The sequence below is a fragment of the Nycticebus coucang genome, chromosome 20 (assembly GCF_027406575.1).
Source record: "Nycticebus coucang isolate mNycCou1 chromosome 20, mNycCou1.pri, whole genome shotgun sequence".
Classification (NCBI taxonomy): domain Eukaryota; kingdom Metazoa; phylum Chordata; class Mammalia; order Primates; family Lorisidae; genus Nycticebus; species Nycticebus coucang.
Window position 1 is genome coordinate 54,374,339 of NC_069799.1, and position 27,372 is coordinate 54,401,710.

Below are 27,372 nucleotides of genomic sequence, written 5' to 3' on the forward strand. Positions count from 1 at the left end.
AAAAAAAATATATATATATATGAAAATCTTCATTATTTGTAGCAGGCTAAGATATTTTTTTTTTTTTCTTTTTTTTTTTTTTTTATTGTTGGGGATTCATTGAGGGTACAATAAGCCAGGTTACACTGATTGCAATTGTTAGGTAAAGTCCCTCTTGCAATCATGTCTTGCCCCCATAATTTAGCAGGCTAAGATATTAAAAACCGAGGGCTACCTTTTCCTAAAACTTATCCAGTATTCAATTGGCCATATTCCACTACAACTGACAACAGGATGCCTCTTTATTTGATGACATAGGAGAAAAAAAAAAACCCTATAGACTTAAAAGTAGTTTATTACTATGTATCAGATATTAAAGTATAACTTAGGAAGCCACATGTTGGCTTAGGATGCACAAAATTAATTATGATCATTTAAATTCTCTTAGGTCTTTAAGACAAAGAAGAAAGAAAATAGTGAAAACTTCTACATGAAAGTGGGCAAAGCTGGAATAATAACTCTCAGTTCCCTTCTGTCCTGAATCAACCCATCTAGGAATCATTCTGCTTCCCTAGAGAGGAAAGGAATTTCTCTTCTTTAATAAAAGCTTCTTTCTTTATAAAAATCTTAGAAAAAGTTTTGAAGAATTTTTTCCTTTTCAAGTTGCCAAAATCATTTCTAGATTGAGTTACTAACCATAATAGAAAATCAACACAGTACTGGGAAAGTTACTAGGAAAGAGTTGAAGAAGCACATTTTCACGTCTCAGATCTCAGATTTCCTTTTCACAATCTAAGGCACAGAACCTCTTTGTTGTTGTTATTGTTGTTGAATCCCTGTCTTCCGAACATCTCCAAGTTCAAATCCTGCCACCTGCTCTCGTAGTTGCCTGGAGTTGTTCTACAGAACATGCATATGGCCCCTAAGTAGCAGCTACCTTTTCTAGAAACACTGGGGGGAAGAGGGTTTGGATCAAACTTTAAAGCCTTTCTTTTTAAGCAGAACTAGTTGAAACAGCACCACTCCTAAAAAGAGCAGATGCTAGAACACCACCAAAAAACATCGTCACATTTTTGAACTGCCTCACTGAAACGATATTTTAATATGAGAGCGACAATAAAACCAAATAGCATTCAGGTTTAGCTCTTCAGTTGCCGAGGCTCACTGCCAAGTGAATCTGTGTAGAAAACCACAGAAGGCATATCCTTTATTGGCAGAAGGTCTCACACAGCTCTGTTTTGGAAACCAAACGGAATTATTCCTCTGAAAGACGTCGCAAACTGTGAAATTGTACAAATGTATTTATAATTATTTTTTGACATTTTCTGGGTAGTTTCGTAAAGAGAATCTAAGTGTGGTAATCCTTCATATTTGGAAACATGATAAATGATAGCAAAGTTTCTTTCAAGTTACTGTTCACCAGCTGGTGTAGCATTTTTAAATCTCCTAAAGCATAGCTTGAATTCATATTGAACTTGAATTTCACCTGGTTTAATTTATGTCTCACATACGCACTACCTGCTAACTTTCTCTTTCTTTTTACTGCTTTATTTTTGATTAAATTAGATAATTCATGTACACATTGCACATTATATTGAAAAATAATTTCAATAGAGAACATTTCTACAGATGAGAAAACAGATAGTATGAAAGAAAGGGGGGGATAACTTATGCCATCAAAAGTCAGAGAAGATACTGCTGTGGTCTGAATGTTTATGCCCCCTTTTCAATCAATTCATAGGTTGAAATCCTAACCTGAACTAGTTGAGAGTGGTCTTTTGAAAGGTGATTAAGTCCCCAGAACAGAGACCTCCAGAATGGGATTAGTGCTTTTATAAAATCAGCCCAAAGGAGTTCATTTGCCCTCCCACCTTGTAAAGACATTGCAAGAAGATGCCACTTAGGAACCGAGAAATAAACCCTCACCAGACATGGAATCTGCCTTGATCCTGGACTTCCCAGCCTCCAGAATCGTGACAAGGAAATCTCTGTTATTTATAAGATAACCCAGTGGGTGGTACTTTGTTATAGAAGCCCCAACAGACTATGTCAGGCTTTCTCTTAACATGCAGTTGTGAGTTCACCATTATAAAATGATATCTTTGTTCATACAAAATATGTGATAGCAGAACATTTTATAAATGTATAACAAAGATAAAACGGCTAGATTATAAATGTGCTTCCAAATGGAAGCGCTTTCTGGAAACTCACCAGTTGTGCAGTTTTTAAATTCAATATCATCAATGGCAGCTCCTCCTCCCAGATCCCTTGTTCTGATGCCTTGAAATATGACTTCAAAGTTCCTTAACTTTCCCAGCAGGACGTCTGCCCTTTGCCAGCGATTGCCAGAGTTCTGTCTACTTTCTTCCCACACTTTCGTTAGTCCTTTCTCTGTCTAAAAGAAAAGAGGTTTGTAGGAGGGAAAGGAAATAATTAAACACGAAAGAAGAAGAAGGAAAACAGTTATTTAACCCCAAAGCATTTGACCAATGGAAACTGAAAAAAAATTGGAATTCTGAATAATATCCATGATATAGTTTATCGCACCAAAAGAGATGCATGCTGATCTACTAAGGTATTTCCCAGAAGGTATACTCACAGGATTAGTAATGCATTTGTTTTGGAATTTTCAGAGATACCATTATTATAAAGTATCCTATTTGGTTATACCCAACTCTTCTTGCATATACATAAAATTCTTGATGTTTGACAGAATTGGAATAGCTTACAGAAGCTCTGGGTTCATAGTTCTGGATGCTTCTACCTACCATATCTTTTACCCGTATTCTCTAATTACTGAGGTTGCACCTTCCTTCAAAGAACATAAATCATTGACACAGGGGAAGAGAAAAGAGAGATGAATGAAAAGAGAGGTGAAAAGGAGGAAGAAATCACTTATTCCTGCTGGGCATGATAAACATATTGTGAAGTGAATCGAACACAAAGAGAAAGGCTAATTTCTAAGATCAGAGTTCAAGAATTCCATTATTACATAATAATATTATTCTGACTTTTGAAAATTCTACTATGATTACCATATGAGTCATGATAAATGTTCCTGTGCAAAATTCTTCAATGGAGAAGGAAAAGTTAATTTTCTACAAAACTTATGTGACCAAATGTCTCTTAGTCAACCTGTAATATATATAATATTCTAATATATAAACAGTCCCATAAGAACATGACATGACACGATATATAACATAACCCTAATGACCCAATAAAACAACACCCACACTGAAACAGTATATAAACCAGTTGAGCACACAAGGATGAGGCTTTGCGTGTATACACTCTTCTTTGTATTTTAATTCTAGTCCTTTCTGAGAAGTAGGTGATTTAAAAAAAATGATAGATATATAGCAAAGAAAATTTATATACACACACAACAGTATGCTTAGGATTAGCCTTCAAATACTGAATATCCTTTAATATGTTTCTGTCCTAGGTCACTGTGTTTTCATGATGATTCACAAGAAAACCAAAGTCTCTGAAGTTTGTAAATAGGAGTAGAATAGAGGGGATGATTTTGGGTACTAACATCCAGAAAATCATGTGAGATGTTCCAACAGATTTATAGCATACAGCTGTGAAATACAGATATTTTAAAGAATCTAGGCTAAAAAGAAAAAGACATTCTCTGGAAGGAGACCCAAAGGAGTTAGACATTCATAGTTTCATGCTTTGAAGCTATGAATATATATGGTCGATGTCTTACTCTGCTGAGGGAAACACAGATATTTGATCAAGTGGTTCTTTCTCTGTGTTGTCGCAGAGAGAAGCAACTACACATCACTTAATCTAAAATTAACTTTGCGGAACGATTAACAGCTTTAGACAGATCTTTCAACATCCTTTCCAAAACAACAACGACAAACCCTTGTACCCTGAGAATTGCATAACTTCTGTACTGAAGGGGAGGGGAAATTCACACTTAATTAATAGAATTCCACATCTTTTTGACAACTACAGAAGAGAAGTCTTTTTAAGGTTGGTTTTTGACTCTCGGTGATGTCTTAGTAATTTGCAATCAAAGGGATGGTTAGTTAAATTAAAAACTAAACAGAGTGGGATATCTCTGACACTTAACAATAGAAGAGGCTGGATGTGGATAAAAGCCTGTCTTAATGTTCAGACTTAATTCACTTTATTAATGTTTCCTTTTAATCTGCCCCTGCAGGTGATAGAACCATTCATCACCTAGGTCAGGGCCTCAAAGGATACACAACAAACACCATCAAAGAAGGTCACGTGATCATGTTAATCAATGAAATATGAACTATTTCCTTAAGTCTTACAACTGGATTCTTAGTAAATAATATAAAAGAGGGCTTAAATAATGGATTTCCTGTCATTTTCTGCAGTAGAAAATGAAGGTGAATTCTGGGGCAGCGCCTGTGGCTCAGCGGGTAGGGTGCCGGCCCCATATGCCGAGGGTGGTGGGTTCAAGTCCGGCCCTGGCCAAAGTGCAACAACAAAAAAAATAGCCGGATGTTGTGGCGAGCACCTGTAGTCCCAGCTGCTCGGGAGGCTGAGGCAAGAGAATCACCTAAGCCCAGGAGTTGGAGGTTGCTGTGAGCTGTGTGAGGCCACGGCACTCTACCAAGGGTGATAAAGTGAGACTCTGTCTCTACAAAAAAAAAAGAAAATGAAGGTGAATTCTTTTTGAAAGTCAACCACAGATCAGCCAAAAGATAGTATAGAATACCATTGTAATATGTTTGCCATTGTCCTACCTTGGATGTAGCATGAAATATTATTCCTATAATTACTAAAATGTAAACTCATCCAAATGCGCAATGAAGATTTATCTATTTATTTACTCATCCATCTACTCATTTTATTGAATCAGCAAACATCTGATGCTTATACAGTACCAAATACCATGTGAAGTTCTGGGATACAAAGTAAAGAGACACAGTGCCCCGTGAAGGTGAACATAAGAGAGTCACAGGAATAAATTACTCTAAAATTCTATATATACAAATATATACACTTAACAGAACAACTTAAACAAGTAATTAGAGTGTTAATACCAAATTTTTGTTCCACATATATTACAGTTTTATTTGTTCACTTGTTATTGTGATCTGATTTCTATTCTTTTTAACTGGAAAAGGAAAAAAAAATCTGTTTCCGGCGCATGACTTTGCCACCAAGACTTTAATTTTTGCATTCAAAACTCAAGACCTCAATGAAATAAATATATGAGAAGTGATTAACTGCAGTGATACTAATACAAAATAAACATTAATACAAAAGTGATTAAATTATAGCGTGTGAGGCAGTACCTATAACTTAACCATTTACCCAACTAAGAATTGCTTTCTTGTATTTTAAGCTTGTTGACCCTTTTTCTTATATGTGGCACATTTGTTTTACAGTAGTTGTGTCTACATACTTTATGCCAATCTTTTCCTTTGGGGTCATTCCAAGAAAGGAAAGAAGAAACACTAAAAAGATGGCGATACTTGAAATTGTACAGACATACTCATAGGTTCACTAGGAATTTCACTTTAATATGTTTTGAGGCAAATATATATATTTTCCCCACATTATTTGCCAATTTTCTCTAAACCATTTGATCAATACCTCTCTTTTTCCAGTTATCTTTGTCATATTTTGAATGTTTCTATGTTTACTGTATCAGTCTCAAATATCTCTATCATTCCCTCAATATCATACTTAATAAGTTACTATATTCTGTTCTTTTTGGAACATTTGAATAGGCTTCATTTTCCATATTCTTCCTTGTAAAAACAGCTAAAACCCTTGGACATTATGTAGAATTACATAGAAATGTAAGACTCTGAAAAGTACAGAGAAAAAGGTAGACTGGGTAGGGACCTCAGGGCTCAAGGCACCATAAAGTGATGAGTTATCTACATTTTCTTCTTTTATCACATATCCCAATATGGAAATGGCAAACCAACTATATAACCCAGGAACTATAACAGATAAAGATTGCTGTCTACCCAAAAGACCAGGAAAGGCGAAGTCTAGAAAGAAAGAAAAGGTTTAGATAATAATTACTCTCTAACAGCTAGATGCGACTGAAAAACTAGTCTGGTCCTTACCTACCAGCAAAGGCTGATTGAAGGGCCTGGAATTCCAGTCACATGAGGCTGCAAGATCCTCAAAACCACTCCTCCAGGACTTTCTCAATTGAAAAAAAGAAAATTTGTCCCCAGTAGACCTCCCTAAATGAATGGCTAACGTATCTTAACTTCATTAAAGAGAAAGTAAATAACAGAAGAAATGTTGGAACATCAGAAAGAAAGAACACAGCAAAACCAGTAGTATGACAGCCTTCCTTTTCCTCCCAGATTTTCTGGATTATATCCCATGGTTGAGGCAATAATTAGAATGCTGCATAATGTGATTATAAGTGCGTATACATAATTTAAATAGTGCATAAATATTTTAAATGGAAAGAGTAGGGTTTCTGTGTAACTAAATCTTAATGTTACATTTTTATAGGTCACATTTTCAACTTCCCTCAATGTTATTTTTCCTTTTTATTTTTCTCATATGTTTGCTCTTCCAAATCTAGAATAATTTAGTAAATAATTGAAATATTGAAATATCGAATTATTTTACCTTGATATATCACTGATGTTTCCACTTGTTCAGGTCTATTTCATTGTCACTAAACAAAAGGCTTTTCTATAAATAAGTTACACACTTAAATTTATTTCTAGATAGATTACAACGTGTGTTCCAACAATGGTTAGGATATATCTTTATTTTTTTTCTCTCCTGGGGACTGATAACATAAGAAAACATTCATGTTGGCAGGATGGCAAACCAGCGATGGCTACTGGCTTCCTCACTCGGTATCAATCCTGGAAGACTATAGATCGGTTTTGCTTGTCCCTGGCTAATATTTAATGCTCCTCTCTTTTTATTTTTACATTGCCTTGAACTTTCAGTACAATTTTAAACAATGAACATAAAGGTGGTTGTTTCATGTAACTCCTTAATTAAATTTTTTAATAAAAATGATCACAAATCTAATTCAAGAGATGTACAGCTTACAAGAACAACCTATGAGAATTCTGAAGAAATGAGCATCTTGGAACAAGCTTATGACCCCATCATTCTGGGCCCCTGATAGAGAGAAGAGACACATCCATGACAATAAATGGCCAGTAGATTTAGGGGGAAAAATGACTTGCCAGTGGAACAGGATGGATTGTACCCCTGCTGGAAGCTTTGTGTTCTGGAGTGCATGGGATTGATGCAGCGAAAACCATTTTATGAATCATTATTTACATTGCAATCCACAAAGAAGGCTCCTCTAGTGGATACAATAACAAAAAATCATTCACTTTGCAAGAAGACCCAGTAGCTTGGATGGATACTAAAGTTAATAATCAAAATCACATCAAGTATACTTCACAGCCATGAGGATGATTGCTATTAAAAAAAACCCCAGAAAATAACAATGAGTGTGATTGAGAATTCTTTTGGTAAGAATGTACAAAATAATATGAAGGTTAAAAAAAAAACAACAACTAAAAAATGCAGTTACTATATGACAGTGTAATTCCACTTTAGGTATATACTCAAGGGAACTGAAAGCAGGAACTTGAAGAGGTGTATTTGTCTTCCCATGTTCACAGCAACATTACTCTTATAAAACCCAAAAGATGAAAGCAACTCAAGGGTTCACCAATGAATGAATAAACAAAATGAGATATAGACATACAATGAAATATTATTCAGCCTTAAGATTGAAGGAAATTCTGACGTGTGCTACAGTATAGATGACCCCTGAGGATATCAGGCTACATGAAATAAGCCAGTCACAAGAGACAGATACTGCCTGATTCCATTTATATGAGGCACCTCAGGAGAAGAATTCACAGAGACAGAAAGCAGTGTGGTTGCCAAGGACTGTGCGAGAGAAGACAATGGAGTTAGTATTTAACAGTCATGGAGTTTCAGTTTTGCAAGATGAACCAATATATAAACACTTACACATCCATATGAATGATGAAACACAAATGTAGTCTAGCAAGTGGGAGGGATGAAGTGGGGGAGGGGAAGTGAAAGGGGGAGGGCGATTTGTGGGTGGGGAGAGGGCATCTGGTGGGATCTCACCTAATGTACACCATGCAATGGTATATTTCAAGATAACTAAGAGCAAATTTTAAATGTCTTACCACCAAAAGTAAGTAGGTGAGGTGAAGGCTACATTAATAAGTTTGATTTAAGCCTTCCACATGGCACGTAAAATCATCGCATTGTACCCCATAAATGTATACAATTATGATTTTTAATAAAAATTCTAAATTTGTATTTTTGAGACAGAACCCCAAGCTGTTGCCCTGGATAGAGTAGAGTGGCCCTGCAGCACAGGCGGTGCCACACGACTGGCCATCCCTTTGTTGTTGTTGCAGTTTGGCTGCGGCCGAGTTCGAACTCGCCACCTTCAGTATATGGAACTGGTGCTACTCACTGAGCCACAGGCACTGCCCAAAATTCTAAATTTGTAAAAAAAAAAAAAAAAATAAGGAGTCTTGGGATGGATGGTGGTGAGTATTGCAGAATAATGTGAGTCACTTTATGCTATGAAACTGTCCACTTAAAAATGATCACGATGGTAAATTTTTATGTTCTATATAATTTACCATAATTTAAAATAATAAAATAATCTCAAAATTACATCGATATGTTGAGGCATATTTAACAGGAGAAAAAGAAGTATTCTTACAAACAGACTACCAAAATCTTAAGGAAATTTAAGAAGTATGTGGAAGTGGGTAATTTAAAGAACTGGGCATATTAAAAGAAAATGGTCTCAGAGAGAAAAAGAAAAGCTTAACTGAATAATAGGATTGAGACTTCTAGAAGCCAAATATGTGACCAGAAAGACAAATGTTATTATCTCAAAATACAGTATGTATTAACAGCGATGTGCCTCCAGAGGCTCTGAAGGCAGGCTGCAAGGTTTAAAGCTAAGCTCTGCTCTTAACCAGCAGTTAGCATTAACACCTAACATTAGTTGTGATATTATATTGAAACAGTAGTATTAACATTATTTAATATTGTTAAGCAAAAATGCACAAAGTGAATATTGGGAGGAAAAAGACAATAACTGTTAGTGGATGTAGGGAATCAAGATACAAATAAAAGAGAGAAAGAAATAGATTGAAAGGAAGCAAAAAGAGAAGGGAAGGGAAGAGATAGGAAGGGAAAGAGCGAGGAGGAGAGGTTCATGGGTTGGACAATGAAAAATTTAAGACTCAACACATCCTGGTCAAGTCTCTAAACTCCAAGTTTAAGAGAAAAAGGCACAAACTTCCAGCAATAGGAAATAATTTACTTACCAGAAAATTATATTTGTTATCAATTTCTCAATTGAAACATTATAGAAACAGCACTGTAGAATTCTCAGGTTTCTGAGAGAAACAAAGAGAACAAAACTACAAACGAACAAACAAAATGGTGATTTTAGAACCTATACTGAAGCCCACTTTTCATTTCTCTGTTAGCTACAAAGATTTTAGGGCAATATTATGGCCTTGTCTTTCTGAAGAGCCTGTCATCTGCCATGGAATCTTGTCTACAAAAAATCACGCTCCCATTACTAATATTCATGGCACATTTAATGTTTGAAAATCATTATCATCTCACCTAAGCACATGATAAATATAATTATCATGATATTCTGGAAAAGCCAGAACCATAGACATGATAAAGAGATCACTGACCACCAGTGGTTCAAGGGCCTGGGAAGAGAATTGAATTCGAAAAGCAGAGGGGACATTTTTAGGGCAGTGAAAATTTTTTGTATAATACTGTAATGATAAATGCAAAACACCAAGCACTTGTCAAAACCCACGCAACTTAGCACAGAGAGCAACTTTAACACATGCCATTAACAAAAGATCGTTTGGAGGGTTGAGGTATGCGGAGAAGGAAGGCAGAAACTGACTCATAAATCTAAATGTATGACCAAGGTATGAAACAACTTCATTGAGGAGATGGGGAGAATAAGGTGCTGACCTAAGTAAATTTGGAAAAGAGCAAAGTCTGTAAGCCTGAAGACAAAAGGCACTGCATGGAAGCACCATACTCTAATAGATAAAGTTGTTTTTCACAGGGGTGTGGTGTAACAATTGTGAAACCATTATGTATGTATACTAGAGTTGAGTGATTAACTAAATGGATGGGGCTGGTGGAAGCTAGGTTTCTCACTGATGGAGGGAAAGGTTACAGATAAGGTAACAGAGGAGACCAGAATGATCCATGTAGGAATGGATGATCATTAGAAACAGTATAAACTTGTGTTCAGATTACTACAGATACAGATGGTTACACACAGAAATATTTATAGATATGTGTCTGCAAATCAGTATTCAGAACCCTATCTCCTAGCTCTCTCAGCAGAGAAGCCTTATAAGCAACAAGACAGATTGTGGTGGCTCTCACTTAGTGCTCAGATGTGATTTCTAATACCATTTGCCAATAAAAGGAACCATGGCGTGTCTTCGGAGCAATGGCTGCTTCCAGGACTAGGTCTGAAAACATATATGAGCCCTGGGGCTTCTTGTAGTGTTAGAAAATCGGAAAGTGCTTAAATAAATAAGTTCCCACAATAATAAGGACACAGGAGAAAATTAAAAGAGTTATTAATACTTAAAGCTGGAAAAACTCGAGCAAAAAATAAAATACTATTGGACTCTAACTCACATTACAAATATCAATGAGTCTACTGAATGAATAAATAAATGGAAGGAAGAGACAAACATCCTATGCCGAATAATTTCTAACAATTTACATAGATAGTCCACCCTTCAGGAGGTAAAGCATAACTTCCTACACCTTCGGTGTGAGCTGCACATAGCAACTTTCTTACCAAGAGTATGATGTTGGGTGGAGGGGACTTTAAAATACAGAAATAAGGCAAACACCTTATCAAGGCAGGTGATCAAAGTTCCTAAACATGATATTTCACTTTGACAGCATGGGCACTTGAGCTGATATTGTAACAACGGCACCTCTGGGTCTTACTCTCCAAGCACATTAACCCAATCTGTTCATGAGAAAAGCATTACATTAAACACCAGTTGATGGGCATTTCACAAAACACCTGATCCATTCTCCTCAAAACTGTCAGGATCACCAAAACCAAGAAAAGCCTGAGAAACGGTCACAACCAAGAAGAGGCCAGGAAGACATGACGATTGCAACAGAAAAGTGACATCAGAGAAACACTGAAGAAATCTGGATATAGTGTGAACTTCAGTTACTAATGACATACAATATTGGTTCATTAGTTGTGACAAATGCACCATTCTATTGTAAGATGTTAATAATGGAGAAAAATGAGTGTGGGGGAGACAGGAACTCCCTGTACTATCTTTAAAATAATTACATAAATGTAAACCTATACTAAAACAAAACACTTTGTTAAACAAATTTTGTCAAAAAACTGCTCTCATTCTATCGTAATATAAAATATGATTATAAAATGAAATCTACATTAAAAATACATTACATATATGTAGATAGACTAATTCCCATAAGTAATTAGAACTTTTGCAATCAAATCTAAGACAGAAGAGTAATATAACTATAAGAATTATTTGATCTTTACTAATTTTTAATATATATAATAGAGCATAGCTTCCAAATATCCCAATTAAATAAAACTTTCTTTTTGTGTTTGCTACATCCATTAATTCTTTTTGTTATTTTTTTAGACTTTATCAATTACACCTTAAAAACCTTTATCAATTACACCAATTACACCATTACTAGTATCTAATTTTACCTCAAGGTCATCTGCACTACAATGTTTATTGCAGCTCAGTTCATAACTGACAAAATGTGGAAGCCAGCCAAGTGCCCATCACACATGAATGGATTAACAAACTGTGGTTTATACACACCATGGAGTACTATTCACTATAAAAAAAGAGGAGACTTTATATCTTTTGTTTTTACCTGGGTGGAGTTGAAATACATTCTTTTTAGTAAAGTATCACAAGAATGGAAAAAACATGAAAAAATAAAACAGGTATCCAATCCACTCAATACAAATATGAAACCAGTATATAAATAAAAACTACATGCCCACATGAAAGAAAAGCAAAAGGTAGTGAGAAAAAAGCAAAAGGGGAGGGGGGAGAAGAGGAAAGGGACAAAGGAGGAGGGAGGGTGATTGGCTGGGTCTCACTTAAAGTGAACAATTTGAGGGTGTTCAGCATACCCCCTGGGGAACCGCTCAACTGCAACTTGGACTTTGCCACAGAAATGAAAACAATGTAACCTAAACATTTACCCTCATTTAAATTGAAATTTAAAGAAAATTAAAATAAAAACAAAAAAATAAAAAAAGAATGCTCACAAAAAGGCTGGGCATGCAAATGATACAAAGATTCATTGTCATAAAGGAAACATTTTGAATCGAAGCAATAACAAAAAAATAATTTTGTACATATTTGATCCAAATCATTTTGCCATACTAGCCTCGTTTTGTTTTCTGCCTCAGGACAAGACTAGAACATACAATATTTCAATTATTTAATTTAAGTGTTAATTTTGAGGACTTTTAAATACTCCATCATTTATAATAAAACATTTAAAAACTTCTTTTAAGAAATGAAAAGGAAAAAAAAAGAAATGAAAAGAAGTGGCTAGAATTTAGAATAATATCAGCATCTAGTAGATAAACATATATGTATGTAATTCTTTAATCATTTAAATGTTAATTATTTTAAAAATTGAGTAATAAAAATGTATATCCTTTAAACTGCAAACATATTTAAATGTTAAGTTCATATATGTGTAGACTATTTTTAATTTGTATAAATTCTCTTTCACATAAATATCTTGCAAACAGCTATTACTCTGAGAAAAATCTATACACAGTGGCTCTTGTGTTTACAGGAAGTGTTTTGCCCTGAGAGAATAATTTTGAGGATTAGGGCAATATTCTCATCGGGTACACTTGTGTGGTTTTAGGCATACATTTTTTAAATTCATTAAAAACAGACAGAAAGTCCTTACATTCTTTGCTAGAACAGTGTTCTTTGAATCCAAAACGTTTATTTCTTGAGAATTTTCTTTAGAGATTTAGGCGACCAATACGGGACTTTTAGGTGAAGTTGGCAATTTAGTACAAAGTGTAGACACCAGTGAAGCTGACATTGTAGAAATAATTTCTTATAATCACTTTCATTTACCTGTCATTCTATTTTCCAAATACAGAATCATAAATTCACTTATACTGTACGAAATAAAAGTTGAGTTTCTCTTTCATTCATACAAACACATAAATATGATGTAAATTATCCCGATGTACACATCTCTGTTTTTGCTAAATTGCTCCTGGCAAAAGCCCTTCGAGGGTCTTCTTTTGATACTAGGAGCCACATTTCCAACACGGTCTAGAGAAGCTGTGCATTGTTTGACCCTGTCTGTCCAACATCCCCCTCCATGATTCTCTTTGAGCCATTCCATTCTATGAACAGGTGTTAATTATTTTCAACATGTTCATATTGTACGTTTTCTTACATGTTCATGATTACACGTTAATAAAGCAAAATCTGACAACTGTCTTCAGATCATCAAATAGAGTTAGTGGAGTTAAAGAATTTCTTTTCCTTGACCTAAAGTGAATTGTCGTGTATGTTTGGTCTGCACATCACGGGTGCCACAACATCTCTAGACCCCTGTATTACCCACCGAATGTGTCGAGATATTCTCCAGGCAAGAAATTCGGGAGTGCTGGGACACGATGTGGTAACAGCGGTTGCATGGTCACCCCTCTGGTGGATGTAGAGGAAATCATGCTTGAACCTTGAGCACATTCAATAAGCAGTCTAAGTAGCATGACCATTGGCCAAAATTTGGCTTACTGAGTAATCTCATAAAATGCATTTCCATAATATGACATCAGGAGGCCTCAATTGTTCAATAGAGGATGACATAATCTCATGATAAAGGGGCTCAGAGACCCTCTGCCCAACCTCAGGACATTTGTAGGAAGTGCTCTTTTTCTTTCTCCATTTCAACCTCGTTACTCCCCCCCCCCCCCACACATTTCAGCCGAATCTTCACTTTCTCATGGGAACCTTCACTGACCCTCTCAACTAGGGTGTAATTCCCTGCAAAGCATTCTCAGAGTCCTAGGTACCTTTCCCTCTTAGCCCTTATCACACTTGTAATTACATACAGTCTTTCCTACTGTCATAACTTGATTAATCTCTCTCCCTCATTAGATAAACAGAATACAATGATAGGCAAAATCTGACAAACAGCACCTAGCATAGCGCTTTGCACATAGCAGGTACCTGACAGACTGAAAATGGAATGAGGGTTTCCATGCATACGTAATGACAGCATCTACGCATACGTAATGATGGCGTCTATGCATACGTAATGATGACGTCTACGCATACGTAATGATGACGTCTACGCATACGTAATGATGGCATCTATGCATACATAATGATGGCGTCTACACATACGTAATAATGGCGTCTATGCATACGTAATGATGGCATCTACGCATACGTAATGATGGCCTCTATGCATACGTAATGATGGCATCTACGCATACGTAATGATGGCATCTACACATACGTAATGACGGCGTCTACGCATACATATATGTGCACAGAGGAACTACAAGTACAGTATGTAACTGATACTGCACGTGCATATAATATAAAAAAGCATTTGAAAATGTACTTATGGGCGGCGCCTGTGGCTCAGTGAGTAGGGCACCGGCCCCATATGCCGAGGGTGGCGGGTTCAAACCCAGCCCCGGCCAAACTGCAACAAAAAAATAGCCGGGCGTTGGGGCGGGCGCCTGTAGTCCCAGCTGCTCGGGAGGCTGAGGCAAGAGAATCGCGTAAGCCCAAGAGTTGGAGGTTGCTGTGAGCTGTGTGATGCCACGGCACTCTACCCGAGGGCGGTACAGTGAGACTCTGTCTCTACAAAAAAAAAAAAAAAAGAAAGAAAATGTACTTATAAGAAGCCAAAATATGTCAGTTCCACTTTGAAAATGTTGCCAGAGGCCTTAGGATATTGCAAGTTTAGGGAAGAAAGAGAAGATTTATCAAGAATGCAACTATAGGAATTATGGGAAAGCACTATATTTATGTAGTAGGCTTTTCCTCTTCAAATGTCACTTTGGAGAAGCCTTTTCAGAACTTCAAAAAGGGTTCCATTCTCACTCGTATTGCATCAACTTGCTTTTTTATAGGACCTTTCACTTCTTACTTTCCCAAATCACATTTGTTAATGGTCTGTCTTCCCCACCACCATTCTAGGCACATGAGGACAAGCTCTTTCTCCATCTTATTCACTTCTAGATCTTCCATGCCTGAAACAGCACAGCAAAGGTACTAAATAAGCACTTCTTAAATTTAATTTCAACTTAAATAATTAAGGTGTTGCATGGAATTGTTGACACTGTCTGAAAGTTGACGCAACACTTCTCTACACAACTATTGGATTTCGGGTTCTTTCTCTGATGTAGGTAAAAATCTTAATGAGTTCAAATTGCATTATTCAATTGCATAAAAATTAAATGTACATTTAAAAATCACTAAAGAAGGGTATTTTCCCTAAACAGTGAATTACTACATTTGTGTATATATTCATGTAGAACTTTTCTGGGCCATACTATAATTGTTCTAAATCTTAGGTAATATGAAAAGGAGTTAGAATTATCTATAATACAGAATAGCCTATGGAGCTGATTGCTCTGTCAAACTTATTTTCAGAATGACTCTTGCAAGGTCTTTACTTTATTCTCTGTATGAAAAAGGCTTACGAACCCAATTAAAATCCAAATCTATGGTACTCAAGATGATTTCCCACTTAGTGGTTGAGGGCTGATTTCCTCTGCCTTTCACACTACATTTGGTTCTTGAAGGAGAAAAAAAAACGTGGAGTTGAATATAGAAGAACAATGGAAAAAAATAAAAAATGAAACGTCCTTCAGAAATATCTGACAGGAAGAATAACAAGAAAAGGCAGCAAGGTGAAAAGCAAGGTGTCAGTTATGAATGATTGTGTCTGTCCCTTGGCACACTGTCACTCACGAAGGTTGATAACCATTCAATGCAAACAGAAGGACAGTATTTTATGAAAAAGCTATCGGACCTAACTAACCTCATTTGTCTTCCTTGAGGGGTGGGGAATAATAAGAGAGAAATTAAAACAAATATGTCCACGTGAAACAACAAATATGTACAAATGACCAACAAATATCAAGGAAAGATTTTTGAATGAATTTGCTCTTCCCAAAGGAACACCTGTATATGTTGTTTATAAAGTGAATAAAAATATTTCAGCAAGTATTAAAATTCTGAATATTAAATCCTCTGAAAACTACTACTGTCTACAAATAGACACAACATAAAATGTATGTATGTGTTACTATTCAGAAAAGCATATATTTTCTATTTACAAGGGAATGGGAGAATTTTCCTACTTACTTAAATCACTGGGTCAGTCAGAATTGGTATGCTGGCTTCCATTTCCTTAACAATGGACAAGTCAAAATATCTATAATTTTACTCTCAATATATACTAATGAAATAGAAAGGTATATTGAATAAACCTAAAACCTAAAAAAAAGTTATATTGAATAAACTCTCAATATATACTAATGAAATAGAAAGGTATATTGAATAAACCTAAAACCTAAAAAAAAGTTATATTGAATAAACTCTCAATATATACTAATGAAATAGAAAGGTATATTGAATAAACCTAAAAGTCTATAGAAAAAAGACTATAATCATGGAAGAATTAAATCAATTACAAGAGATAAGTCTAGTCGTTAACTCATACAGGATGGTAATTAAGCAGGATAAAGAGTAGTTTATTAATTAAAGATTAGAACCCCCCAAATGAGAAAATTAATTTATTCATTTTTCCTCTTACTCAACCCATATAGGAAGCATCAAGTCTGTGTTAGACACCCTTCAACTTGCTGGTAGAATGATATAATGATAAAAACAAAATAAAAATTAAGCTTATTTTCAGCCAGACATTGTGGGGGAGGGGCATCTGTAGTCCCAGCTACTTGGGAGGCTGAGGCAAAAGAACCGCTTAAGCCCAAGAGTTTTGAGGTTGCTGTGAGCTATGACACCACACACTCTACAGAGGGTGACGTAGTAAGACTCTGTCTCAAAAACAACAACAAAAAAAATTAAGCTTTTTTTAATATAAATTCTAAAGAGGTATATTTAATTTGTTCAATGAATATTAATGCTCCTTATTGCAAGTGAGGACACATAATGAAACCTGAATAGATATGATTCATATTGAGGCTGTATTTTCATTCAAGTTAACAAATATTAAGTGTCTTTATGTGTCATTAATAAAGCTGAGCATCACATAGGGAAAAAAGACATGATTTAAGTGGCTCACAAAGAAATGGGAATGAAAACATGACTATATTACACCTTACTGTCATCAAATTCCATTCTAATGTAGAAAAAAGAGATAGTAGTTTCGGTGGGGTTGTGGTGAAGAGAAAGGTCAGTATAAAATTAGAGAGGTGCAATAAAGTATGGAGCACTTGAATGGGCTTTGAAAACTGAAGAGGATATCATCAAAAGCATAAAATAAATTAGAAAATTCCAAGCAAAGAAAACCAGATTATTGAAGGCACTTGGGCAATGATTTTCAACTGGTGTGCTATGAGAGGATCTTAGGTATGTCATGAAAATTTTAAAGATCATTAATTAAATTCTTTTCGAAAGAAGTTCTAAGCTCAGTTATTCTCTTTTTTTTAAACTCTTTTTTTTAATCAACGTAATTTAAATGTGTTGTGAAGGTTTAACTACAGGTTCCAGAGTACTGTGAGATAAAAACAGTTGAAAAACACTGCACTAGAGTACGGAATTGTTTGAACACAGTATTTTGGAAAGCCTAAATCGTTTGATATGGTGAGGATATCAATTGTGAGTTAAAGACGCTTAGAGTCAAGACTAGTTATGAAGCCAAGATCCTATTCTGATTAAGTGTCTCTTATTCTGTGCTGAGGATTTGAGAATCAATGAGAAGGCACTGACATTACTAAGCAAGGGAATAATGTGATCATATCTGATTCAGAAAGATCAAGCTGGAGACACTGGGAAGGATGAATTTATGGAGAAAAGAAACAGATGCAATTATACAAGGGATATATAAGGAGGTAGGGAATTTGGGGAGGAAAGCCCGAGGCACCCGAGAGTAGCATTGCCTTGGAATAAATGAGAGACTTCAAGGTTGCACTGAAGGTCTAGTTGACCTTTGCTATCATAAATTCATAATGAAACTGATCAATATAAGTAATGAGTTTCTAAGTAGGTCAAAATCAAGAATAATCAGGTGAAAATTATTGACCATATGGGAGTAAAATGTTTAGGGTAGGGCTGAGAAAATTTGGGGCTACACCATTTATCAGGAGACGTCACAAGCTTAGCAGTTGGGATTTCAGGCTCTGGGTACAAAGTGACTCTGTTACTAGTTGTGTGACTCTGGGAAAGTCACTCAGTTTATTTTGCTTTGTTTTCTTCATTTTATGAATAAAGAAATAGTAATACCCTATCTCAAGCCTATGCAATCAAGTCTGTTTTAAAATTCAGAACTGTTCACATTTTAGAAAGATATTATACCACACACGCCACATATAAGGTGTAATAACACAGCAAGTATGTATTAACAATTCCATAATAAAATACATGAACACTTTCAAAGTAAAATATATGATTATTTATGTTCAATGGAATAAACAAAAACTATAAAGAACCTCATCTGGGTTTCTGTCAGATTTGATGTCATAGAGAATTACATTGGTTTTTACTTGTAATTTTCAGAGCTTTTTAGACTTTGAATTTGTGGATGGGGAGTCTGTAGACTATAGCTTGTAATACGTAGGTAGGGTTATGATGGTTGAAATAGATCATATATGTTAAGGCTTTGGGGGATGTACTAGCTCTTCATGTGATGCTGGGGAAAAAGACACAGAGATTAAGAAAACAAGTAGGATTTGGGATTACCAAAAGATAAAAAAGAACTCTTAGTAACTTGAGAAATAAAACGGCAGAAGATCATATTCAGAGACTAGAGTTGTAGAGTTAAATTCAAAATCAGAATTAATTTCAGGTGAATTAAGGCAATCACCTAGGTCTGGATGCCTAACAGATTATAAAAGAGGATGTCAGGTAAACATGTGCGTGAGCTTTATAAAGAAGGAATACCTTTGATGAGATTAACCAAACATGAAGGGGACCATGAAAGCTACATGAAACTGAGATGACCCACTCCCCTCCTAATCGCCAATACCTCTCCCAAAGCCTCCCGAGCCCAAGAAGTAAAGATGGTAGGGAAAGTGACATTGGGCCAAAGTATTCTTTAATCTGCCCACCAGGTGAGGACGTTGACCTGGAACAATTGATATTACTCAGAGCTTCTGGGCAGGTAAGGAGAAAGAGGCCAAGTATTTATAGTTCCTGGTATTTCTCCTTCAGTAAATTACTGTATGCAACTGGATTTTTGGTCGGCTTGCATGTATGCATATAGTTATATGTAGTGTATAGAAGTTTCTTTTTTTTCTTTTTATTTATTTTGTTTAGAGACAGAGTCTCACTTTGTCACCCTGGGTAGAGTGCTGTGGCATCACAGCTCACAGCAACCTCCAACTTCTGGGCTTAGGCGATTCTCTTGCCTCAGCCTCCCGAGTAGCTGGGACTACAGGCGCCCGCCACAACACTCGGCTATTTTTTTGTGCAGTTTGGTCGGGGCCGGGTTTGAACCCGCCACCCTTGGTATATGGGGCCAGTGCCCTACCCATGCCACCCTGTACAGAAGTTTCTTATTGGGATTACCTTCAAAGCAAATTCTGTGTTTTGTTTCTCTATATTTCCCTCTCAAAGATGCCTAGTACAATATATACTACAGAGATACTCAGTACACCATAAAATGATTGACACTTTTCTGACATTCCCGTGACTACATATTCTATAGAAATTACAATAATATGAACACAAAAATAGTAATGCTGATAATAACCTGGAGAAGGGCCTATTATTAATTCATTTTACATATAAAGAAACTGAAGTTCAGAGTAGCTAGGGAATAGGACTGAAAAAACACAGGAAGAAATATATGTGTAGAGCAGAGATTGAATCCAGATTTTCTTAATCTGATACCATACTGCTGAAACAGAAGAGCTAAGCCAAGGAGAGGTTGTCTGTAAGAGGTAATTTAAGTCCCTGCTAGACCAATTGTAATATTTCTCTCTAAAAAGGCAATAGCAACACTTACTTTATAAATTTATTATCCAGACATTTTAATTGCCGAAACTCCAGGGTGAGAACTAAAAATAAAATTTTGATTTGGTTTAGCCTTCCAATTTATTATGTATATAAAAAAACATTAGCACCAGGCTCATTAAGGTTTAATATCATAAAAGAGTTGTATGCGTCCCTTAACGCCTTAGGCAATTGCACTGAGACCCAAATACCCATGAATAGTGGATTAATTAATTACTCAGCAATAAATGGTGAGATGTTTACTAGGGACAAGAATAATACGGAAAGAATATTTAATTATTGCATTTATTTATTCACATCCTTGTTGCAAGGATTCAAGAAATGGAGATGTTAGGGTATAACAAGATAAAACTGGTACAGAGAAAATTCAGGTACGCTCAAGAGCAAATCCTAATACGCTGATCTAGATGTCAGCACAGACATTCTTCACAGGCACAGCTGTTACTGGAAAGAAAGTGCAAATATAAACAGGTGTGTACATAAATACCCCCAGTCTATAATTGAAAAGAAGGTAATTGGAGAAGTGTTAAAAGAACATATTAAAAAGGATGTACATTTTTACCCATAGACTTGAGATGACAGAATTCCTCCCCATGTGTCAAAAACTGAAAATTTCAAAACTGCGTGAGAGCTAGCAGGAAAAAAATGTCCCGATTAGTGATGTCTTTCAAGAAAGCTGGATGGAAGACGGTGATGCTTTTGACAGGTATTTTCCATGCCTTAAACTTCATCGTAAGTGACAAATGAACCAAACTCTCGCTATTTTCAATCTTCACTCTTCTATATTTACCTTAGTTTAAGCTCAATGGATTCTAATGGAAAAAAAAAAGTCTCTACTATTTGACATACTTTTAACAACCAAATTTATTTATTTCTTTATCTGAAACATGAAAACTGTTACATTTACCTTATAGGCTTTTGTGATAGTTGGAAATGAAGTGTTTAAATCTATTAACATGATGTCTCACATATGGAAGACATTAACATTTTACTAATATATGTTCAACTATAAATATGTATTATTAAGATGGTTAATGAATCAAAAATATTTTCTAAAAATAAAAGTGATCATCACTCATCCTGTTTTCCTTCCAGTGAGATCCTTTGGGAGGGGCATGAAGAAAAATAAAATTAAGACAAAATGTAGATGCATTTCTTAATTTCTCATGGATTAGATTAATGCTCTGGGATTTGGGGAGGAGGCGAGACTAATGAATGAGCTGGTAGCTTATGGCTCAAAGGAGACCCCAAGGACAAATAATTAACCTCATTTTAATATTTAACAATGCATTTGCCCTACTCCACAACTGAGACTCCAGAAGTTTCTATGTTAAATTTATTTTTTCCTGTCAAGAAATGGAGCCAAACATCAACTGGAGGTGTTTTCCTTCTTTTCCTCTCCAGTTCTCAGCATTTCAAGAGAATGCACTGAGCTCCCTTGTCTGACGGAAGAGGCTTCGTGTCATTCCTTCTGCCCTTGGCGTTTACTGCCACCCACTGAGAACACTTCATCCTTCCTCTAATCCACATCTACCTTCCAGCTTAAATATATGGATAGACAGTGAGATATGTGTACATAACGTGTACACACACGAGGTTGGACAATCACTTTCATGAACTCATCTTAGAAAAAGCACTGCATACCTCAGGGCAGAATACCGCTAAAGTCACCTTCAAAGTCCTCTCCTTGGGAAACTGTGCACCCATGCCAGCACCTCATCCCCCCTTCAAAGCACTTTTTCTAGGATGAGTTCATGAAAGTGATTTTCCAACTTCGAATGACGATAGCACTGATGGTCATTCCAGAAAAAGAATTCCAACATTGCTCTGAAGGGTGGACTAGGCGCTGGCACAGGTGCACAGCTTCCTAAGGGGAGTATGTCAAAGGTGACCATAATGATATCCATCAAGGAGATGTGCAGCACTTTTTCTAGGATGAGATCATGAACTTAATTGTCTGACCTTGTAGGTACACATGTATCTATCAGACCTATTCAAGGCTACCATTTCTTGAGAGTCACCAGAGGCCATTCTTTTCCCATAAGGGTGACTCACTGATAATGGCCCAAGGGAAGAAGGAGACTGAAAATAACAGGTCAAGTCCAAACTGGGGGAAAATGTCAGAGATATAGTCAAAACTCTATTATTAAGGCTAATAAGAAAAAGATTGACTTTAAAGGCTAATGAAAAGGGCTTGGGTATATCTCACATTGTTATTTAATAGCTATTTAAGAACATATCACCATTCTCTTGGAAATTCACTCTGGCAGATGAAAAGATCGGGAAGGAATGGCCCCCAAGTACTTTTTAATGATGTCATTAAATGCACAACTATTACATTTTAAAAGCAAACCCCCAAATAATTCATGTCAACCATGACAACGATTTTTGAAAGTGGTCTCCATGTTCTAAACCCATCCTCTTGCCCTTTGTTAATTTTTTTTTCATTCTTTAGTTCTTTTGACATTCAGCTTTAAAGACATGCCCTTTTGTCATCAAGACACTAGAAATTTCTGGTACCTGAAATTAATCTGGCTGCTGGTATCTGCTGCCAAGAAACTCAGGTCAGAATTTTACTGCATTTGGACAAAGGCCATTTCAAGAGTTGGAGAGCAAAAAACTCATGCAATTCTTAAAGCAAATTTCAACACTTAACACTAAACTCAACTGAAGGTGTTTCTGAATACAAAAGAAAGCAACACTGAACTCTCCATTTCACAAAAGCTGTAAACACATTCCTGTAATATTTCAATTGTCATGTCACAATTACTTTAACTCTGATTTTTGAAATGTCTTGTGTAAAGAAGCAGAGCTCATAGCAAGGTAGTCTTTTTGTGTGTGTACTCACATCAGCAATGTTTGTTTTTTAGTATTTAGAATTGAAATTAGTTATGATTCCATTAACGAACAATTGACGTGATTCCAAAAACATGAGCTAGATTTCTTGGGTCAATTCATTTGACTAAACATAGTCTAAACACAGTTCAAAGGGAATCATTTTTCCCTTTTATTTGGGACTGCACATGTTATATCAATCTCTTCTTTAATAGGTTTCACTGATTAGGAGTCAGCTTCTTCCCACATCCAATCGTGTTGTTTGGATGGTCCTCTTTTTGTGGAAGGAAATCAGACTCCCTGATTCATGTCACTGTTATTGGACTTTGGTCTCGGGGACTCAAAGAATGAACCCACAGACCACATATCGGTGGTAAGATAGGATTTATTATACAGAAAAGAAAACAGAGAAAGCACCAGAGCTTCTGGCAGAAGGAAAGACCCAAGTCGGAAAAATCTCAGCCTGGGTCCCGGGTCCAGGGGTACAGATAGATGCATCGGTCCTCTTCATCTGCACCTGGTCAGAACTTGGCAACAGATGAATGGATACAGTCCCTCTGCCAGGGACAAGGTGAATGAGCCATTCCCCCAGGAAACTGACCACGCCCAGGAAACCCACATGAAATTGGGTTTCCTAGGCCTAGGAAACTATATATAAAATTGTCCAGGCCTAGGAAAAGGGGGGGGTCCCTGATCAGCCCTGAATGGGGGATCCATGTATCACCCCTAGGCCTGTGAATTGCTCATAGGGGAGTAGCAGCCAGACGGGGCTCCCTAGGTCCAAGGGTGGTTCTGGAGTTGACATCCAGCAGCGAGTAGTGCGGGCTGTGCGGTGGTCTCCTTTAACTAACTAGGGACCCATAGGCTTCCTCTGCGCTCACCCCTCTCTGCTGCGCTTGGTTCCCCAGCCCTGGCCTCCCCATATCTGCTGCACTAACACCCCCAGTTGGAGCTGAAGGCCGGCAGGTCCTCCCTGGTGGCCGGTGCAGCCCTAGCCAGCGCGCCTCCGCTCTGAATCACCACCTTTATGAACAGAAGGAAATGCTTGGGGTGACACAGAGCTGCCAATTACACAGGTCTCTTTTCAGCTTTATTAACAATAAGCCTTTGCACAGCATGAAGTCGAAACACACAACCTTCCTCCCAGGGCCTCAGTCTGTTCTTGGCAGCTGAATGAGTGTGCTCGCTTCTACACACCTGATGACGGGCCAGTGGAGTCCTTCCTCCATATTCCTCCATGGACACCCGAAGCCCCGCCTGCACCACTTTTCTTACAGGCAGGGTGACTTACGGCTGAATGCATTTAGTTTAAACATTGCCCTCATCATTTTCTTACAGTGCTTTACTGTAGGTATTTTTACTGGGAAGTGGCATTTTCACATTAATTTTACTTTAAAGCCTATTATTCCTTTAAACTAAAATAAACCACCTTAAAGATATTAGAGAGAGCTATATATATATAGCATTTGTTCACAGAGCAATAATGTCCCTAGAAGGACAAATTTTGAGTACAATTTAACAAATAGATTTTCATTTTACTATAAAATGGGGGGTGTTTACCATATACTGAATCTGGACTTTGTTGGAATAATTTATCAATTACAACCTTGGAAAATTTTCTATGTAAGTTTTGGATGACCCTCAAGCTGCAATTACTAAGATTTCCAAAACTTCTTCAATTGGAGTTAGCATTTTTTTTTTTTTGAGACAGAGTCTCACTATGTTACCCTTGGTAGAGTGCAGTGGCATCACAGCTCACAGCAACTCAAACTCTCAGGCTCAAGTGATTCTCTTGCCTCAGACTCCCAACTAGTGGTACTACAAGCACCTGCCACAATGTCCGGCTATTTTTTGTTGTTGCAGTTGTCATTGCTGTTTGGCAGGCCTGGGCCTCAGTGTATGTGACCAGCATCCTAACTGCTGAGCTATGGGCACCAAGCTGAAGTTAACATATTTTCTTGGTTGATCTGTAAAAGGCATCCTCCAACCTATCCGAATGACCCAGGAAGCCATGGGGAGCAACACAAAGGCTTAAGCAGCTCACTGGAGTCCTCACTGCTTAGGAGAACAGCGATCGGTACAGCAACTTAGAGCACGGCCCTAAGGCAGTCCAGAAAGAGAGCGCGGACCCCAACTACTTCTCCCAGAGGAATACTTGAAGCCCAAGAGTCAAGAATGAAAATTTTACCATTATTCTACACTTGGTATTCCTCATCCACCTCTCCAGCCTAATTAGTGATACTTTGTAAACTTCCCCCAGTGAAGAGAAAATGAAAACTCAGACCAAACAGACTTCAGGAAAGAATTCCAGATAAAAAGTAAAATCTGGTTTATAAGATTGTATAATGTAGTAATTATTTTACATTGTTCCAGTAAACCATAGACTCAGGGTATTCTCTATCTCATCATGAGGTATAAAAAGGAATTTCTCATTTGTTCAATTTCACTCTAAATCTATATGTCTGGGCCCAGAAAGAAATTACCACTCTATGCACAAACAATACAGAGTAATAATTATATTTGCTATTTAAATCCTACTAAGATTATCTACTAAGCCTTTAGGTTTTATATCATTATAGGTCCAAACATTATAGGTCTTCTGGTGTTAGTCTGTGGGTTGCTACGGTTATGTCTTGCATGGGATATTTTTACATCTAAAACAGTTATCTTGCCAATATCATTGTTATGATTTTGTTTGAAATCCATTTCTCAAACATTGATTACTAGGCTCTGGCATAAAGATATTTATTGATCATAAAACTGCAAAGATATTGCACCATGGCATTCCATTTCAGGGCTGCATAGTAAATTTTGCTAAATAGTAGTGATGCCAACACGGGGTTAGGAGAGAGAACGATATATATACAGAAAGCCCTAAGCGTTTTCCAAAGGTTAAATAAAAGGGTTTTCCTTTGCAGAATCTCTTCCTGGAAGAAATGCTGCTTTGCTGCTCCAGCATCTTTATCTGTCTTCCAGAGGATTTTCCTCATTACTGGGACCATTCACTATTCTTTGTTGTGTTTTAATGATTTTTTGTTGCATTGTCAAAGGCAATTTGCTACAGATGGGTCCAGTCATGAGCTCCTTCGATCCTCCTTGGCACAAACACACTAACTTTGGCTCTGATCTTTGAAATCCCTGTACAGACTCTCAACATGTCTTTCAAGTGGATGGTTTTAACTCTGTATGGGCCAAAGCAAAGGCAATAACCATCCAATACTCTGACAGTGGGGGAATAAAAACAACGCAACCAACCTTTTGAACCATATTAACGTAACTAGCATAGATGGGATATGCTGACTAAGGAAGCAATTAATCATCACTGCATGTGATAAAATTTGTTACAATAAAATGTGTTGCTTAATACACGTCAGTGTGTGAAGCTTTTAAACATTCTCTAACCCTGTTGTAATTTATACAGAGACACCAGTTACCAGACTTTGGTATCTGTAATGCCATGTTCCACTGTGGTCTCTAACCAAGAATTAAAAATGGGCTCTTGTAAGATTGCTTGTGTTTTCCTTCAATGGTCTCAAGTGGATTGGATATGACTTATTATTCACTATTTAAGTTAATGACTTTCTTCTTTCATCTCCCAAGCCAGCATTAGAATGTCAGTGCTTAGAATCAGAGTGCACAGTAGACCCTGGGTTCAAATGCTGGTTGTACTTGGCAGAGTTTCTAAATCCTAGTGTATAACAAATTCTAAGTTTAACACCTGCCCATGTACACACACACACACACACACACACACACAGGCATCAGAAACAAGTGGCAGAAAAGACAACATCAGGATTACCTGATTTGAAGGAGCAGCAGCTCTCTGAGGCAGCTGATGACACAGTGCGAGCCCTCCCATTAGCTCAGCCTCTGTGCCCCAAGTATCTTTGAGAGTATTTATCATTCAGAGCTCATAACGGACCAACAGATAGAGTATTTTGCAATTAGAAGAGAGGGTACTCAGGTAAGTTACGTGAACAAAATCAAAATGAATGAAAACTCAAAAGAGAAAAGTAGCCCAGCTTTTTCAGAAAATGAAATGTACACATCTGATACCAGAGGGGAAGGTGATTCCCCAGCTGTGACCACTTCAGAGTCTCTTATTTGAGGGATGTTGTAAGCCCATGATGATGTCACTAGCCCCTCTACACTACGTTTATTATTTATCTGCCTTACCATGCCTGAAAATTTCTAGAAGGAAAATACACCTGTTGACAATTGTACAATATGGCTATCAACACGGTGTACAAAGACGTGAGTC

The 27,372-nt window shown here is 36.8% G+C and overlaps 1 protein-coding gene across 1 annotated transcript in view; it reads right to left on the minus strand.

Annotated features, from left to right (window-relative positions):
* The window catches only part of MALRD1 (MAM and LDL receptor class A domain containing 1), a 513,794-nt gene that overhangs the window by 181,897 nt on the left and 304,525 nt on the right, over positions 1-27,372 (minus strand). Inside the window, exon 29 of the mRNA XM_053573250.1 lies at positions 2,191-2,374. Coding sequence (XP_053429225.1) covers positions 2,191-2,374 — 184 coding nt within the window. The remainder of the gene's footprint in view (positions 1-2,190; positions 2,375-27,372) is intronic.